The sequence below is a fragment of the Meles meles genome, chromosome 17 (assembly GCF_922984935.1).
Source record: "Meles meles chromosome 17, mMelMel3.1 paternal haplotype, whole genome shotgun sequence".
Taxonomy (NCBI): Eukaryota; Metazoa; Chordata; class Mammalia; order Carnivora; family Mustelidae; genus Meles; species Meles meles.
Window position 1 is genome coordinate 2,973,130 of NC_060082.1, and position 18,691 is coordinate 2,991,820.

Genomic DNA, 18,691 nt, shown 5'->3' on the forward strand with positions numbered 1-18,691 from the left:
AACTGTCCCAACACACCAGCCAGAGTGGCCACAAGTGAAGTCCGAGTCTGGCACTCAGTGCTGCAGCTGATGTGGAGGGCGAGGTCCCGTGGACATGCCCAGGGACGTGAAACAGCACGTCCACACCAGAGAATAACTCAGCAGATTTAAAAAGTGTGTATTAAAAATTGACTTACCATACAACCCAGCACTTACACTCGTGGGCAGAGAAACGAGGACTTATTTTTAAGCAGAAACTTGTACATAAATGCTTACAGCAGCTTTATTCATAATAACCCAAACTTGAAAACTACCCAAATGTCCTTCCACCATTGAATGGTTCAGGAAAGTGTGCTGCATTTTACGATAAAAAAGAAACAGACGATTGATGCCGGCAGAAACTTGGATGATCCTCAAGGAGTTGGGCCAAACAAAGAACCGCCAGCCCCAAAAGGCTATGCGCTATGTGATTCCGTGTGTACAGCACCTTGTGCAATGGCGTAGTTTTACAGGTAGAGCCCGGGTGAATGGCAGCTTGGGACTGGGGAGGTGTGTGGAGGGCTGGACAGTGCAGTGGGGACAGCTAAGTACCTTCATTGTTGCAATAATTACAGGAAGTCGCACACGTGATTAAGTTGCACATAGTCACAGCCACACACAGAGACACATGCCCACAGTAAATCAAATAAATGCACGGCAGCTAGTAAACTCTGAAGACGTTCTGGGACCGCAGCAGTGCCGGTGTCCTGAGTTCGATACGTCCCACATAACGAAAGACGTTAGCGTTGTTGGAGACCGACGGTAAAGACAGTGTAGAGGATCCTCAACATACTAAAAATGAACCAGTCCTGGGAATATACCCAAAGGAAATGCAAACACGGACTGGAAATGATGTGCACACCCCGAGTTTACTGCAGCATCGGTCACAGTAGCCAAGACACGGAAGCAGTGTGGGGCCATGGGGTTTCCGCGTGGATGAAGACGGCTGCGTACATACAGGCCGTAGTGTTCAGCCGTAAAGAACAACCAACCAACAAAGAGAACAAGAAAACAAGGAACTCTTGCTATTTTTGACCACATGGATGGACTTGGAGAGCATGATATTAAGTAAAGTAAGTCAGAGAGAGAGCGATACTGTAGGATATCACGGAGTCTGTGCTTGGAACCCGAAAGAACCCAACTCGGAGAGACTCCTCGACTCTTCGCCCTGGTCAGAGCATGCCCTCTGGGTGTTGTCCGCCATGTTTTACTTTGACAATCTCTTGACAGGCCTCTAAGCGCACCGCAGTGGAGGTGAGGGCGGGGGGAAGGGGGCGGCGAGGTGTTCCACCCCTGAGACCTCAGACTCAGGCCACGGGATGGAGCCCACTCAGGTTCGAGACAAGGAACGCCGACAATGGTGAAGCCCGTTTTCAACGCCACGGCTTCGCGGAACTCTGCTACCGTCCTGCCCGTGGCCTGCCGGTCGGGGGGCCGAGACGCTCCCGTGTGCTGTCGGAGTTGACCTTGTGTTGTGTTGTGCCGGGGCCTGGACTGGCAGGCTGAAACGCGGCCCTGGGGACTTCCTCACGCAGATGGTGGGCTATGTTCAGAACCACTGGGTGGTTTCCCAGGCAGCAGCCGTTTGCTGACAGGAAGCCCTTTCCTCCTCGGTAGCAGACGAAGGCCGTGGACATCAGCTTAAATCCTTCGGCTCTGCCTTGATATCTCTACTCTTGGGAGGGGGGCTTCGGTACCCCACGTCCCGAAATGGCCTCATTTTCCTGGGCAACATCCACTGACACACCACTTCTGGAGCCTGACCAGAGCTTCTGTGCCCGTCCTTGTAGCCATTCCTGATCATCTCCGTCCTGGAGACACAGGAACACCTGCGGCATCCGAACTTTGAGGGTTTAGGACGTTATTATAAATGGGACCCTCTCACAGTCCCCGGCCACACCCTGGCTCTCCCCACACTCACTGTAGACTAATGGCCAGACCCAGAATATAGCAGGAGACGATGCTCCTCGTGGCCATCACCTACTGACCAAATGTACCACAGACTCCAGGCTCTGACCCTTCACTGGCTGTGCTGGATCTTGAAACACGAACACCACCCCCCAAAGAAAAAGGAGAAAAGAGGGTTTTGAAAATCTTGATGTCGGCATCGGTGACCTGGGATAGCAGAGGGCATTGTCAGGACGACACATTAGACAGGGAGTCTGCCACCCACAGGCTTTCCCTGCCAAAGTTCCCAAGAGCCCAAGAGGGGGGTTATTTCCTATTTAACTGGATCTGCTCCAGAGTCCCTCTGTTCCAGCAGGCATGAGAGACCTCCAGATAAGGCCCACTGTCAAGGGAAGGTACCCACTGCCTTCGTGACTCCTCCCATTCTTCTGGAAATCTCCTCCACCTGGGGACATGGAGGTAAGAGGGTAGAAGTTCACAAAATTTCTGGAAGGGCTGCAAGATTTAAAGTTTGAGGAGTCCCACCTGTGCTAATCTCAGAACCTCCATCCCCTACTGTGGACAGTTTCATGAGTTCCCCTTGTCTTAGTTCTTGTGAGCCTCCAGAGAAGACGGCTCCAGAAGACAGAAGGCTATCAGATGCCTGCCTCAATGACCGTTGTCTGTCCGGCCCCTTTTGCCAAAGGCTACCAGGATGAGCTCTCCTGGTCTGCAGAGTGTACTTGTTCTGAGGACACCGTAGTCCCTACCCCTGCCATCTGCTCATTCTCCTGGGTCTGGGTGAGATTTTGCTCACCCAACCTGGAAAGCCCCAAACTCAGAGGAACCAGGTATCTACAGGGAAAAAAAAGAGAAATGTGGAGCTGAAGAACATTGCAAGAATGCCTTTTCTCCAGGAAGGCCCCCTTTCCCCACTGGGTGTCTTCTCCCGAAGGGAGGGATGAATGCCGCAGACAAGAGGAATCTGCTCTGAAATCTTAAGACAGCCTCTGTTCTCTGGTCTGGAAGATGAGCGGGGAAGAGCACCGCAGACTCTCTCACGGCTTAAACTGCAGTGTAATCAGTGAGGAGAGGAGCTAGCTCTCATCAAAAAAGTGTTCGATAAAAGCAAATTGTCTCCATTAGAAGCTTTTATTGAGTTTCTTTTATTAAAAGCTTTTAAAAGAAAGTTCTATTTTCAGAATTCTGTCCTTTGAAAATATATAATTGTCCGTCGTTATGCTGCCGAGCCTTTGTGCTGCCCAGCGGTGGGCTCGTGGCTCTTGTCTGATGTTCCTGGATTATTTCTGCAAATTTTGAATCTCCGGATTTATCTGAAAAGCCCTTCTCCCTTTGTGTGTGTGTGTGTCTGGGGGACATAAAGTGTCTACACATTGTAGCAAGATCCCAAGGAGCATGTTATGAGCAGCCATCCAACTTGCCACCCGTCTCTTGCTTACCTGTCACGGCTTGCTGTTAAATCCTTGGTTCGTGGTTGGAAGGTCCCAGGGACATCATTTCTCCTCTGCCTCTGAGTCTGCTGTTCCCCCTGCCCCGTCTTTGTCACACAGTCTTGTTCCTTCTCCGACATTGCTTTGACTCAACCACTTTCTTCTCTTCTTCTTGCTGAGTAGACATTTTCCCAGGACATGTACTTGCCCACACTTCTAGAGGGTGAAGCATCAGGAAGGTTGTAAAATAGAATGCATATGAATGCGTGTGGTGTGACTTCTTTGGTGGCCTCCATTCTCCCACTCAGTCAAGGAGGCAGGCCTGGAGTCTGGGCCCTCAGATGCTGCCCCTCCAGCTTCCCACTCCCCACAGACTCCAGGTATAAATCAGCAGAGAGACAAGCTCTGGGTCTCCCCAAGTCCTGTGCGCGCTCTGCATTCTCGGAGCAGACTGACTGAGGGAAAAGACGTCATGAAGGTCTACAGCTGCGTTAGAAAGAGCTACCGTTGGAGACCACTAGCAAGGAGGTCTTCATTTGTCTTTTTATTATTTTTTCTCAGTGTTGTTCCCTGGTGTTTCTGACCGGAGATGATGCAGATGTTCTGTGTTGTCTGACCTAAGTATCTTCTTAATCTTTTCCCACTGATGGCCTTGGGTGGAAATGGGCAGATGCCAAACGGGGAGAGAAGGATTTTTGCTGGAAGGAGCTTCTAATACTGGTGTAACCTTTTCTCCCCCAAGGAGGACTCTGCTAGTCCCTCGCCCACCACAGCCCAGATGCGTCTCCACCCTCTCTGCCGCTCTGCGCCCTGGGGGGCCTGACCCTGCAGCCGGCATCAGCCAGCCTCTTAAGCTTTTGCGTGGGCCCCAGACGCAGGAAGAGTGAGGTCAGGCCTTTCCGCCTCCTTCATGCCCCGTCTCTGGCAACAGCCTTGTCCCTTCCTGTCACAGACCCACCGGCAACCCAGTGGCCCCGTCTCACTGGGCTTTTCCAGGGGTGTTCCTCCCGGTGCTTCCTCAGCCCTGGAGGCTGTGACAGCATCCCAGCATGATCTCAGGGTGTCCTTAAGCCTTCAAGGCTGTCCACAGCGTGGCAGGCTGTCTCTTCATTCAAGTCCCTTCTTTTTTTTTTTTTTTTTCAAGTCCCTTCTTTTAACCACCAGGGTGAATTCTATTCCCAGCCGGATATGAGGGCAGGGCTCTCTTCCAAAATTTGTTCTTGAACTCTGGAGTGTGAGGGGACGGCTCTGGGCTGCCCGGTGTGTGGTAAGACCCTTTGGACCACATCCCCAGGAGCTCAGAGCTAATGCTTCGGGTCAGCACCGCCCTCAGAGCAGTCCTGCCGTTGTGCCCGTATCTGTCTGGGGCGTCTCATCAGCAGGGGAGACTCCGTGGGGCGGGTTCTCCTCCTCCTGAATCCCAGGCCACACACAGCGTCATCTAGTATCCAGTCCCACTGTCATTGCCCACAAGGGCCTGTCTGTCTCCTTCTCTGGTCTGGGCAGGTCTCTGCAGAGCAGCACCCTTGCACGCTGGGAACCGTGTCCGTGTGAGGAGCGGTGCCGCAAGCCACGCACACTGAGCCCCGCAGGGGGTTCCCTTTGAGAGGGACCAGCATGTGATGGGGATCTCAGCAGCTGCAGAAGGCAATCAACAGTCTCCGAAAACCGAAAGCAGTTGTGGGGGGGAGGGCAACTGGGTGGTGGGTGTTAAGGAGGGCAGGGGTGATGAGCACTCGGTGTTAATTGCGACTAATGAATTGTTGAACACTGCATCGGAAACTCAGGACGTACTATGTGCTGGCTAACTGAACACGATAAAATAAATGAAAAACAGAAAGATGAAGGGAAAAAGAGAAAGAAAGAAAAGCAGGAAGGGGGAGGGAGAGAGGGAGGTTGGCTCCCTAGGAGGACCTTAGCCATAGGGTCAAGACACCTTATATTCTAAGGAACATTTCCGATCAAAACACGCATCTGAGCAACTCTGTGAAGAAAAACATTTACGTTCTCAGCACCCGTGGGGCGAAGGGGGGAGACAATGCTGACTGCCACACAGAGAGCTTCCCTACTTCCCTTTTCATTTTTCTATAAAATCCCTGCTGAACCACAGGGCCTAATCCTGGTTTCACAGCCCATGGGGAGAGACTGTGCTCCAGGACTGAGTGGCCCCTGAGCCGCCCGTCACTGTCCTTGGGATAGCGCCTTGCCTCCAGCCTCATGCTGCTGTGGCCACTGCTTCTGGTCCTCGGTGAGTAGGATGCTGGAGCAGGGCTTGGGTGCGGCCGCAGCAGAAGCGCCGGTGCCGGGCATCGCAGAGCCTGCTCCTGAGCACCTGTGTCTCGGAGGGGATGAGTGGGGATGGGCCAGCTTCTAGCTGAGCACCAGGAGGCACCACGTAGGTCAGTACTGAGCAGAGCAGGTTCCCAGGAGGACAAAGGACTCTGCGTCTCTTTTGCAAAGACTCATGCCCTTCGCTCTCTTTAAAACATCCATTTCCGCGTTGATCTTTCGGAAAATTGCAACACTTCTTAACAGGACATGAGAAGAATGTTTTGTTAGGGTAAATTCTAGTTGCAGCCCACTGAAACCCTACTCTGCCCCAGCCCCACGCCACACCAGCCGCCACGCCTGGGGCTGATGCCTTTCTTTCCTCCACTTACACTGTGGAGTGGCTTTAAGTCCCGCCAGCTATAGAGCAGCGCATGGCTTCTGCTGTTACATCTGACCCTTGCACACGGGTGCAAATGTCAAGAATAGGGAAGGACGGGAAACAGCGCGCACGGGAGGTGAACAGACGCCTCGTTGCCTCCCGGGCCCTTCCTGGCCTTGTGTCGCCAGCAGGCGGGTGATCGGTTTCCAGCCAGGGTCAGTCTTCACAGGAGAAGTTGTAAGAGGAGCAGAGACAGCGTGAAACTTCTGTGCAATAACCGCTCGGGGAGGACCATGTTTGTGAACCGTTTGGGTCTTGAGCTCTCGGTTCCAGGGGAGGTTGTTTATGAGTGAGGGAAGGAAGGAAATGAGCCAGGCAGAAGGAAAATGAGTAGATGATCTAGGGGAGGAGAACGGAAGGGGTGAGACGTGGGGGCAGAGGGAAGAAGGCATGGATGGGAAGGGGGCAGAGAGGCCGGGTGGGGAGGGGGCGGAGTGTTCAGAAAGCCTGCAGGCCCTGGCCGGGCAGTGATGTCTGCCTCTTCCCTTGCAGCTGCTCTGGACCCCGAGTCAGGTGAGTCACCCTCTCTTTGCTCCCGTCAGTCTCTGGGAGGCTCACTCTGCAGGCCAGGCAGGGACCACAAGGCCGGCCTCTCAGCTGGGGCTGCGGGGATGGGAGCCAGGACTGGGGTGGGGCGAGCGGGGGGCTGGACCCCACTGGGCAGGAGCGGTCTGGTGTCCCTTCGTCTCTGAGCTGCTACCTGCCCGCCTCATGGGCTACACCCTAGATCCCGTCAAGGCAGTGGATTCCTTTCTCCTTGCTGTTGAGCCCTAGGACCCAAAGAAAGGTGCCCGGGAAGGGCAAGCAAACCGTTCGCAGTTACGGTTGAGTAAACATTCTGCACGTGTCCTGGGTCCGGACCCCCAGCAGCACCAGAGGCCATGGGGGGAGACACACTGACCACAGAGAGGCAGCTGGATGCTAGGGAGAGGCTGTGCCTGACACGGCCGTCCCCTGAATGTCCCCGCAGACTGCAGACGAACCACGCCTAACTTGTCTTCTACTGTTAGACAAAGTTACACTTTCCCCTGTAACTCCTCCTTGGAGGACGTGTTCACCCTCCTACAAGGCGGGGAGGTGGAGGGCATCCTTACATACCCGATGATTTTGTACTTGATGATACAAACTGTATAAACTGTATCGCGTCTGCGGTGATTTTAAGCAAGAGCGTTCTCTGGCTCAGCCTCGTAGGACCCGGTGAGATGCGCGCATGCAGACTGCGCCTGGTTCTGGGGAGTGGGCCTGTCAGTCACAAGTCCAGGTCCAGGCCCCGCTCCCAAGTGTCAGCCGGATCCCATTTCCAGACCCAGGAAGCTCCAGAGCCCCTCTGACTCCGTCTCCAGCTCCGTCATCACCAGCAGCTCGGTCACCCGAGTCCTCCTTCCTCAAACACTCTTTAATCAGACTGATTTCGTCTCTGTCACCATCCCTGAACACGTGCCCAAGCTCCATGTGGAGGAAAAAGACTTTTGGCCTCCAGGAGGGCTTAAGATGTGTCTCTTTTTGTCAGTATTTCTGACCCACTGCCCTGCCCGCCTCCTGGTCCAGCGGTGAGGCTCTCAACGCGACGAGCGGTCTGGAGGGAGCATGGTCTCTGAGCTTCTGAAGAACAGAATTTCTGAGCCTGCACCTCCAACGTGTCTCACAGGCAGGGATCCCTGGAGGGAAGTGCTGCGAGCAATGCGACATTTGTGCGAGAACAGAAAATGCAGAAGACGAGAAAACGTCTCACAGAATGTGGGAGTCCCTCTCCTCACGGGTCCCACTTGTCCCACTTGGGGGATTGGACCCAGGGCCCCCGCGAGGGTGGTCTGCCTTCTGAGGCAGCTCCCTGAGAGCCAGGACGCCGTCCCTCTCCCGTAAACTCACAGCCGCAGACGGGGCAGAGCCCGCAGACCAAACACCCAGTCCCGGCCTCCTTTCTGTCTCCGGCCCCTTCCTCCATGTCCAGCTCTGCCCCTCTCTACACCGACGGGGACGCATAGGCCAAGGTCAGCCCTGGGATTAGACTTTTTATCAGAATGGCAAACGGGTCTGCAATCCAGCCCAAGGAGTACGGTTCTAAATTGATACTTGAACAAATACAAATTGATTTATAAGTATATAAATTGAATTTCTAGCTCAGTGGTCGGCTGAAATATTTCCCCCTAGAGCCCGCGGCTGCAAGGCTGGGTCACAGCGTACAGGGCTGGCCCTTTCCTCTGCATGAACTTCCAGCTCCGACTTCCAGCCCCTCCCCCTACCGGCTTCCTCCCCGTGCTGGGGCAGAGGCAAACACCAAGCTGCCCTGAGCTCTGGGGGCCACTGTCCTCCAAGGGGAGGCACAGACCTGAGCAAGCAGAGAAGCCCTCCCCTTCTTACAGGGGCCGTCCAGCTAAGGATTCCCAGAAGCTTCTGGAAAAGGCATTCGGGAAGGGCTCATTCCAGAGAGCGACACTCCAGCCCCGGGGCTAGTGTCCCAACGGATGGACTGTTTCATCAGGGAGAAGACGATAGGAAGGTTTTTGAATCGTACCCACTGGGCTGAGCCTCCAAGGAAGGGGAGATGCAGACAAAGTTGATCCTGACTGTCACGGGGACAGGAGGTCACCTTGAGTGGATACAGAGATATAACTACTGTTTAAAAATCAGTATTTGGTCCAGAAATGGGATTGAAACTTTTAGACACAACACTAGCAGGATCATGGGAGACACACGATGTCAGGAAGGGCTCCAAGGGATCCGGGCTGTGTGTGCGTGTGTGTGCATCGCCCTTCCCCCACGCGAGCGGGAGTCAGGGTGTGGGGCCAGGGCGGGGGTGGGGCTGGCCCTGCAGGTGTCTGGCGTCTTTGCAGACCAGCTGAGCATCGACATGCCCCACGATGTCTACGAAGGGGACGAGGTGGTGGTGCGGTGCTCCGCGGTAAGCAGCGGCATGATAGGGAAAGTGATGTACTACAAGGATGAGTCTCTGCTGGCCACTCACTACCACCCCTCAGGCTACACCATCCCAAAGGCAAGCCCCAGTGACAGCGGCTCCTACCCCTGTGAGGTCCACCAGCTGGTCTTCTATAGATTTACGACAGAGAGAACGAGCTCTGTATGGCTCACTGTCCAAGGTGAGGCTTCGCTGTTCTAGAGCCTGTGAGGGGGGAGCCAGGGGGCGGGGCAGGGGACACTACCCAGGGAGGGAACGGCGGTGGTGGCCGTGTGACCTTGGGTCCGTGTCTGTGTGTCCTGTTCGGTGGGGCTGAGTGGACAGGGCACCTCCTGGCAGGACCTGCAGCCTCCGCGACAGCTGCTCTGTTCCGTCTCTCCCTCCAGAGCTGTTTCCGGCTCCCACGCTGACCGTCAGGCCCTCGCAGCCCACCGAGGGGAGCTCAGTGACCCTGTCCTGTGACACTCAGCTCCCCAGGGACAGGTCGGGGACGCAGCTTCGCTACTCCTTCTTCAGGGATGACCACACCCTGAGATCGGACGGAAACTCATCAGAGTTTCAGATCTCGGCCGTATGGAAGGAGGACTCGGGATACTACTGGTGTGAGGTGGCCACGGCGTCCCACAGCGTCTTGAAGCCGAGTCCTCGGTCCCACGTGCTTGTGCAGAGTGAGCCCAGGGGTGGGGCTGCAGGCGGGGTCCTGGGTGGCAGGGAGAGGAGCAGGGCTCCCGGCAGACCCCCGCTGGGCCTCCGCTGTCCCTGCGGGCGTGGTGGGTACGGGGCCTCAGGGACTCCCCTGGACTCTGCTGTCAGTGGCCACGGGGCCCAGTCTCCCTGGCTCTGCTCTCCCGGTCCGCAAAGCGACCATCGTGAGCTCTCCTGGAGCACCTTGTGTTGCGCTCCAAGAACAAGAGGTAAATAATGGTGGTGTCTGTTTGCAGGGAGCTGCCCCAGCCGGGAACACCCAGCCCTGAGAGATCCCAGGGGGCGGGGGGATGACGGCCGCAGTGGCAGGAAGAGCCCCCAGCCCTTAAAAGCACTTCCCGAATGCCAGGCCTGAACGGGCTGCTGTGCTCGGCTCCAGGAACCCCAGGACAGGGACGACTTGCAGGAAGTTTTCCAAGCACAGGCCTTGCTCTGAGCAGGTCTGGGGCCCCGCGGAGCCCTGGGGCTCTGTCATGTGCTGCATCAACGTCCCCAGGTCACACACCAGGCGACTGAAAGCACAGAGCAGCCAAGTGACCTGCCCGGGGTAACCCAGCTGGAACAGGAGCCCAGGCACACCGTGCCGGTGTCCGCCCCTGCCCCACGCCGTGCAGGGGACAGCCATGCTGCCGACGGCTGCCGGGTGCCGGACCTGAGACAGCCGCAGGACGGTCCTCTCCCTTCATCAGCAGCAGAGCTCTGTCAGGCTGGGACGGGGCTCCACACTGCATCTTGGAGGAAACGCGGGGTCGGACAGATGCACTGACCCGCTGAGATCATGCGATGAATAAGCGGCAGAGCGAGCCCGTGCTCCTCCTGCCGTCCCCTCTCCCACTGTTCCCCTCTCCCGTTGACCCCCTCTCCCGTTGACCCCCTCTCCCGCTGTCCCCCTCTCCCGCCGTCCCCCGTCCCATGATCCCCCCCTCCCTCTGTCCCACTGTCCCTCCATCCCCCAGTCCTGCCATCCCCTGTCCCGCTGTCTCCCTCTCCCACTGTCTTGCCATCCCCCGGTCCTGCCGTCTCCCTGTCCCTCTGTCCCGCTGTGCTGCCGTCCCCCTCTCCCGCCGTCCCCCTGTCCCACTGTCCCCCTCTCCCACCCTCCCGGTGCCTTGGGAATGAGGGAGAAGCAAGGTCACTATGGGCCTGTCATTCTCAAGGGCTGGTGAGTGTGAAGGAAGAGAGAGGCCAGTTCAGGGTGTGGGGTCTCAGGGGCCCTGCCGCAGGGGCCTCAGCGTGCTCCCTCCTCACCAAACGCTCCTCGGCCTGCACTTGGCTTCTGCAATACCACCTGCCTGGGTGCCCAGCAGCGGACACCACATCCCCCGGGGCCCTCACCTGCCCTCACCTGTCCTCTCGTGCTCACGCAGGTGTCCCAGTGTCTGCCGTGCTCCTGGAGACCCAGCCCCAGGGGGGCCACGTGCTTGCAGGGGAGCGTCTGGTCCTCGTCTGCTCTGTGGCTGAAGGCACAGGGGACACCACGTTCTCCTGGCACAGAGAGGACACGGGGGAGCGTCTGGGGAGCACGCGTCAGCGTTCCCGGAGAGCAGAGCTGGAGATCCCTGCTGCCGTGGGGAGTCACACGGGGCGGTACTACTGCACAGCGGACAACGGCCACGGCCTCGCCCGCAGCGGGGCCCTGAACGTCACCGTCACAGGTGAGTGGCGCTCTCCTAATGAGCCAGGGACTGAGCAGTCTCCTTCTGTGGCAGCGACGCTGTGCCAAGGATGACGAGGGACAGGCCGTGAGGAGGTTAAGAAACCACCTGAACATGGCGGGTATCTGTGTGGTGGTGGAGCCGTGGCCGACGAGCTACAGGAGGGGGACAAAGGGACAAGAGGCGTCCCTCATGGGCTGGAGGGACCCTTTGAGGACTTGGGACGAGGACAGAGTGGGCTGTAAGTCTGTGCAGCAGTAGAGACCCTCTCTGACAGTGGCCCCCTGTCTCCCTCAGCCCCAGCGTCCCGCCCTGTCCTCACCCTCAGGGCACCCAGGACCCGAGCCGTGGTGGGGGACGTGGTGGAGTTTCGCTGTGAGGCCCAGAGCAGTTCTCCCCGGATCCTGTACCGGTTTTACCATGAGGACGTCATCCTGGGGAGCACCTCGGCCCCCTCTGGAAGAGGAGTGTCCTTCAAACTCTCTCTGACTGCAGAACATTCTGGAAACTATGCCTGTGAGGCCGACAACGGCCTGGGGGCCCAGCGCAGCGAGGTGGTGACCCTCAGCGTCACAGGTAGGACTTGTCTCTGTGTCCTAGAGGACCAGGGGTGGTGATGCCAAGCGTCCTTTCTGCTGGAGGATCCTGTGGTCGGGAAACTGGGCTTCAGCTCTTGGGCTCTGCTCTGGACGGGACATAACCGTCCTCACCCCAACCCGGGCCTGATGCTCCCGTGGGAGCGGGGCTAGTCCCCGTCTGCAGGGCTCTGTGCTGGACCGGCTGCACTGGTCTCGGGGAACGCGGGGCACGCGGGGGACAGGGGAGCCCTGCACGCACACAGCCCACGGTGAGCGGGAGGTTCAACTCGCCTCTTCAGTACTCAGGAAACCGTGGAAAAACCGTGAACAAACAGACTCCGGGATCCAAACCTTTAGCAGGCTTATGTCACTCAGTCTCCGTAATGATGCTCGATTCACTGACGAGGAAATGGGCTTTAGATCCGGTACCTTTCCCAGGTCGCTTGGCCACTGGGCGCCCAGGGGGAGCTGGAGGCCAGGGTCAGGAAGCACAGCGGTGGTCACGGGACGTGTCCCCTCTAACGCATCGCTGTGGAGACCTGCACGGCTGCGGTCCTGCTCTGGGAAGTCATCGGGTTCCTGCCGAGCCCTTCTTAGTCACCGGGTCCTCGTGGGCAGAAGTGACCTGACTGTCTGGTTTCGGCATCAGGGAGAGGTTAGCCACAGAGGCGTGATTTCAGAAGCTCTGCGTGGTCGCCGTGCTCTGTGGCAGTTTTGTTTTCAACTGTTTCGTGTCGGACTCACCTGCCGCTGGAGTCGAGTCTGGAACCAGTGGCAGGGACTTCCCGAGCCTGGGAGATCTCGACCCTCACGTCAGATGTGCTCTCCTACGAGTCTTTCCCAGTTTTCTACCCTTCGTTAAAATAATCTGGGTGGTTTCACCATTCACCACCCACGAGTTGGTGGTTTGTCTAGATCTTCAAATTCGTCACATGGCGTCGGCCGGTCCTCTCACCCGCTTTTCAGACTGCCTCCAGGCTGGTGGGAACGCGTCTCCTTGCTTCCAGTAACATTTGCGCTCCTTCCTTCCCGATGGGACCGGCCCTCGAGGGTCTATGTAATGGCTCTTTTTCAAGACTCGGGGGCACTTCTGTGACTCAGATCTACTTGGGTTCTGGTTTTCCAGTTCCTTTAGCTCTGGTTCACCTGCTCCCCCGCCTTCCACATGTCGTCCTCCTTTGGGCTTTAGGCTTATTTCATGTTGCTTCTTCGTTAACTTCTCAAGTAAATGCTTATTTGCAGGTCGTAAATGCATCTAAAACACGTTTCTTCCAAGTACTTCTTTCGTCACCCCTTGCAAGTTTGATGTCTGACGTTCTCATGGGTTTAATTTCTAAAGTACATGGAATATGGGTTTTCATTTCCCTTATAACTGGGGACTTACAGCTACGAATAGATTTCATTTTTACCCTTTAGCTCATTAATTTCTCAACAGATTTCTTCTTTTCCTTGTGGTTAAACTTGATTGAACAACAGGGGTTGCAAGACATTGACTTTGGGGAACTAAGAATGTCTTCACGGCTTAACACACAATTGTCATTACTGTGGATGTTATATACGGAATTTGACTTTATTTTATTGATGCATTTATTTATTTGAGAGACAGAGCAAGGAGGGGGAGGGACAGAGGGAGAGAGTGAACCCTCAGGCAGATTCCTACTGAGCACAGTGTCCGGCGCAGGTTTCGATCCCATCCATCACTCCAAGACCATGACCTGAGCCGAAGCAAAGAGTCAGATGCTTACCCGACCGAACCACTCAGGAGCTCCTCTCTGTGGAATTTGAGAGGAATGTGAATTTTCTGTTTGGGATATACAAAGTTTGCTGTTTATTTTTCTATTTGATGAAGCCTGTTGTTATGTTGTCCATCTTCACGGTGCCTTACATACGCTCTGTCTTTTCAGTCTGTGAGTCTCTGAGAATCACGTTCTCGTGGTACCTGTAATTCTCCCAGGCTTACTGTTTCTGCAGGGCCTCCCCTGTGAGTTTGGTAACTGACCATGTCAGATGGGGCACTTTGGTTGCAAAGGATAGAGATGCCATACAAACGGGCTTGGACCAGAAAACACAAGGGCCGCAGGCAAGAGAGTGTGGACTGGATGTGGCTTAGTGCGCGGCTGGCTCCTAGGGTCCCATCCTTCGCCTCCCCTCCTTCTGTTGTGTCTCTCCGTCATTTCTGTCCTCAGAAGGGAGGCTGGTCCCTGACGGCTCTGGGCTCCATCCTTCTTCTCTGCTGCAAACCCTCCAGAAAAGGCCTCCTTACAGATCGCTCCAGTTTGGAAAAACAAACAAATAAATGGGCAGAGTGCGGGTTAACCTTGTGGCCTGTTCGCCCCCCGCTGCAGAAGGACCAGGCTTGGGGTGCGTGAGGACACCCACGGGGCATGAAGCTGCTCTCAGAAGAAATGGGGCAGCTCAGGCCACCGGGATACCGGCGTCCCCAGGCCCCATCTGTAGGGAAGACCTAGTTCTAGCTTTCTCTCTGTTTTTCCAACCTTCTCTCTGTTTTCCAAGACCTTCTGAGCTCCGAAGAATCAAAGCACAAATCCCTGTGTCCCTACCTTCCGCCGTCTTCAGAATGCTCAGAGTGCTCTTCCCAGGGGTCTTCAGGTGGGGGCTGCCCTTGGAAGATGCATTCCCTATGTCAGCAAGCCGTCTCCCCCCCCCAAACAGCCTCCCCCGTTTGCCTCCCACATTTCTGAGTGTGCTCCGACCCCGGGTTTGCAGAGCCTCCGCCCAAAGTCCGCTTGGTGAACGGCGCCCACCGCTGCGAAGGACGGGTGGAGATGAAGCGGGACGGTCGCTGGGGCACCGTGTGTGACGACGGCTGGGACCTGGCAGACGTGGCCGTGCTGTGCCGGGAGCTGGGCTGTGGAGTGGCCAAGCACACCCCCGCAGGCGTGCTGTACCCGCCGTTGGCAGAGGAGGACCAGCCGGTGCTCGTTCAAGCGGCCCTGTGCTCGGGGAGTGAGGAGGCCCTGGCTGAGTGTGAGCAGGTGGAGACCTTCGACTGCGACCACAGCGAGGACGCGGGGGCCGTGTGTGAAGGTGCGTGAGGCCGGGGCCTGGGCTGGGGATGGGCCATCCGGGCCTGAGAGCTTCTCTCTGCTCTCCGCGGCCAGCTCCGGGCCACCCTGCTGTCCCCCGCAGCTGCCCCTCCTTCACGGCCACCCACCTGCTCTCATGGGACAGAGGTCAGGCTGTATATGAGGCTAGTCAGGGTCATACGGGGCTCTCCCGTGTGTCCTGTTACTGGCCCATATCTGCCGTCTCAAGACCGAACGCGGATGTCTCATGGCTGTGAGTCAGGGCACAATACTAGGGACAGGGCTGTGAGGCCCCAGAATGTCAGCATACGAGTGACTCTAGCCCCGGCACACGGCTGATAGTGCTCTGTGATCCCATCACCGGCTCGGAGGCATCTCCCTGAAACAACTCTGCTCATCAGATCAATCCCGGAGTCGGAGGCATGCCAGCTGGGGCGGGTCCGGGTGCTGTTTCCGACCCGGGGTTCCGATGGGACACGGGCCCGGGGAGGCGGGAGGGGAGTCGGAAAGACTCTAGGGCCATCAAGGAAACCAGGCCACCAGCTGTCAAGGACCGAGCTCCCTAAGGTTAAAGAAAGCTGGGCACTGAGCCCCAAAACCTCCACGGAGCTTGTGACTAGGTGGGGGCTGGTGGACCACTCGCCCCGTGTCAAGCCCCACTCTGCTGGAGCACCCCAACCCCTCGGGCCAGGAGTCGGGGAGCAGGGAGCCCTGTGGAGAGAAGGTCTTCAGGAGCACTGGACTGACCCCAGTGCAGGAGCCTGTGAAGGCCTGTGGCTCCTTCAAGGACATGGCATCAGCATTGGGCATGGGACGGATCCAGGATTTGGGGTCAGCTGTGTGGGGCTTCAGGCATGCCCCTCCCCCACTCAGCAGCCATACATGTAGCAAACTTCTCTGACACTTGCCATCTCTCCGAGAAGTGGGACGACGCCTTGTCCAGCACGAGGACCCACCAAACTCTCACCCCTCATGTAGACCTTCCTTCTGGAAGGAGTCCCGGGCATGTCCAGACTGCATATTTGGGACGGTCTTTCCTGGAGGTTGGGTCTGGGGCTCAGGCTGGCCTTCTGCTTTCCTCTGGGCCTCACTTCTCGGGGAAGAGCCCCGACCGGTCTGGACAACCCCTTCTCGGGTCATCCCCTCCTTACCACCTTTTTACTTTTCTCTGCAGCATTCTCGCCTCATTTTTCTTGAAGACTGGCAGGTTTTTTTTTTCCCTTTGGGACTCTCAGCGCTGGACGAATCGGAACCCTTCACCAGTGGCCCCCAAAGCTGCTCAGCAGGACTCCTCAGTAGGTACTCCACCCCACCTACATTCGAGGCCACACCCAGCTCCCAGAGGAACCAAACTTGGTAACACCCTGGCCCAGACCCCAGGTTTTCCAGCATCTTCCCAAAGATCTTTGGGGGTCCCAGTCTCCTTGGAGAGACATGGCGGCTCCCGAGGACAGAACAAACAAGGAATGAATGGAGACAGGCCCTATATCTGCTAGAAATGCGGGACTTTTCTTTCCATTCTTTTTTTTTTTAAGATTTATTTATTTTAGAGAGAAAGAGCAAGTCGGGGAAGGGATGCGGTAAAGGGAGAGACTCTCAAGCAGATTCCGTGCTGACCAAGGAGCCTGACACAGGGCTCGCTCTCACGACCCTGAGATCATGACCTGAGCCAAAATCAAGAGTCAGACACTCAACCGACTGAGCCACCCAGGCGCCCCATCCTTTCCATTCTAAGCGTCCTGGGAAGAAACTAGCTTTTAAAAGTTTTCTTCTTGAAACACTTTCTCAAGTTACAAATATAAGACACAGTGACCAAAAAAAGAAAAGAAAAATCAGCAGGATGCTAATATTTGGAAGCAACTGCTGTTAATATGCTGATTCTTCTAAAGCATTTTTATGAATATACGACTATATTTGAGTGACGTACACTGCTGAGTTTATTGTACTGTAAACTACATATCACTATGCCGCTTACTGAATTTAACATTGCCGTGTTAACAGACATTTTGTACACGTGCGTGTGCGTGTGTGTTCGTGCACACAGGTTTTAAACTGAGACCTCCCTCTCAAGAAGGTCAATCCCGATTCGAAAATACCCTTGGTTCTGCTGTGTACCTTGATCGCGGTTAGGTTTGGGTGTGCAGAGTGAAGGTAGGAAGAAACCACATGCTCCAGGTGGGGACAGGTCCTACCAGCCCCTCAACTTTGCTAATGTCCGAGTCTCAACACCTATTTGAGTGGCTGGTTGTTTTTAGAAATGAGTAACCAAGTTTCGAATCTGGGTGGATGTGTGGAGGAGAATACTGGGCATAAAGTACATATATTCCAGACTAGGTCTCTATGCCGATAAGTAATTTACTGAGCCCATATTATGGGCTGGATTCGGCGTGTTAGTTCCTTACAGTGTTAGTAAAGCTTCAGAAGGTATATTGGTATGTTCACCGTGATTGCATTAGGTTTGTGTTGAAATAAGAAGTCACCTTCGGAGGATTTGGCATTTTTACAGAGGAAGCTTCCAGCCAAAGGCCAAGCTATGTGACAGCGTTGTTTAGATCTGTCCATAGAGTCCATTTTTTTAACTTTTTTTTTTTTTTAAATTTATTTGACAGAGAGAGAGAGGTCACAAGTAGTCAGAGAGGCAGGCAGAGAGAGAGGGAGAAACAGGCTCCTCACTGAGCGGAGAGCCCGATGCGGGGCTCGATCCCAGGACCCTGAGATCATGACCTGAGCCGAAGGCAGAGGCGTAAACCATTTCTTGTCAATATTCTTTTTCGACTTTTTAAACTACTTTTTAAACTACTTTTAAAACTTTTTCGACATTATCTAGAATTTTTATCCTATCATATTTGAGAGATGTTTGTTTTATTTTTAAAAAAGACATTTATTTATTTGAGAGAGAGAGAGAGAGAGAGAGAGCATGAGCAATGGGAGGGACAGAGAGAGAGAGAGGGAGAGACAGAATCTCAAGCAAATTTCTGGCTGAATGCAGAGCCGGACGCGGGGCTGGATCCCACAGCCCTGAGACCGTGACCTGACCTGAAATAAGAGTCAGACGTTTAACAGGCTGAGCCACCCAGATACCCCCAGATGTGTATTTAATATGTCGTGAATTACTGGGTTTTACCAGCTGGCGGTGGACCTGGCTCGCACAGAATTCTCTTGTCATCGCTGACACTGCCATTTACTCTTCTCCAGTCTCCGGGGGTGCTGTCCCGTCGGCAGAGGGGACACTCCTGCTTCCTTCTGCTTACGCTGGGCACGTGTCTCCCTCTCTCCCCGGAAGCACTGTCTAGGCTTTCCAGAACAACATTAAGTACCGTGAGGATACGAGGAGTCCTTGCTTGTTCCCAAATGGAACCGCTGTGCTGTGTGAGTTTCACCATCAGCCGTGGGGCTGGCTTTTAATTTAGGATATACACACTTATAACATCAAGAAATTACCTTCTGCCCGAAATTAGTAAGAATTTTATTTACTGTTTAATCCGAAGTAGATGTTGAATTTTTAAAATATCTTTCTGTTACCCTTTAACTTAATACGGTGAATTACTTTAGCAGACGCTCTGATAGTGATCAGTTCTCGCAACTCTCCTTGCCCGTGGTGTACCTTAATTCCCTGCTGAACTCCATGCGATGGCCTCCTATGGGGGATTTTGCATAGGTATTTGTAATGATGGTTTGGTTGTAGCTTTTGACTCTTTCTGTGGAAAGCTTTCATGTCAATGC

General features: G+C 55.2%; 1 protein-coding gene across 5 annotated transcripts; it reads left to right on the forward strand.

Moving 5' to 3' along the window:
• Positions 1-5,478: 5,478 nt before the first annotated feature.
• LOC123927411 (Fc receptor-like protein 2) lies at positions 5,479-17,549 on the forward strand. 5 transcript variants are annotated; one of them, XM_045981948.1, is made up of 8 exons: positions 5,479-5,604; positions 6,559-6,579; positions 8,901-9,164; positions 9,370-9,897; positions 11,056-11,343; positions 11,641-11,919; positions 14,649-14,969; positions 16,143-17,549. In XM_045981948.1, the coding sequence occupies exons 1-8, from the start codon at positions 5,574-5,576 to the stop codon at positions 16,163-16,165; spliced, it is 1,755 nt and encodes a 584-aa protein (XP_045837904.1). In that variant the 5' UTR covers positions 5,479-5,573; the 3' UTR covers positions 16,166-17,549. The 5 variants fall into 5 exon arrangements, with proteins under 5 accessions (XP_045837904.1, XP_045837905.1, XP_045837907.1 ...); XM_045981949.1 differs by having other exon boundaries at positions 11,647-11,919; XM_045981951.1 differs by having other exon boundaries at positions 9,370-9,651.
• Positions 17,550-18,691: the final 1,142 nt, after the last annotated feature.

Bases quoted from the DNA above. Each gene is read 5' to 3' on its own strand.
- LOC123927411 (XM_045981948.1), top strand. From the start codon at position 5,574: ATGCTGCTGTGGCCACTGCTTCTGGTCCTCG. The intron at 5,605-6,558 runs GTGAGTAGGATG...CTTCCCTTGCAG, and splicing joins GCCACTGCTTCTGGTCCTCG to CTGCTCTGGACCCCGAGTCA. The intron at 14,970-16,142 runs GTGCGTGAGGCC...TTTTCTCTGCAG, and splicing joins CGCGGGGGCCGTGTGTGAAG to CATTCTCGCCTCATTTTTCT.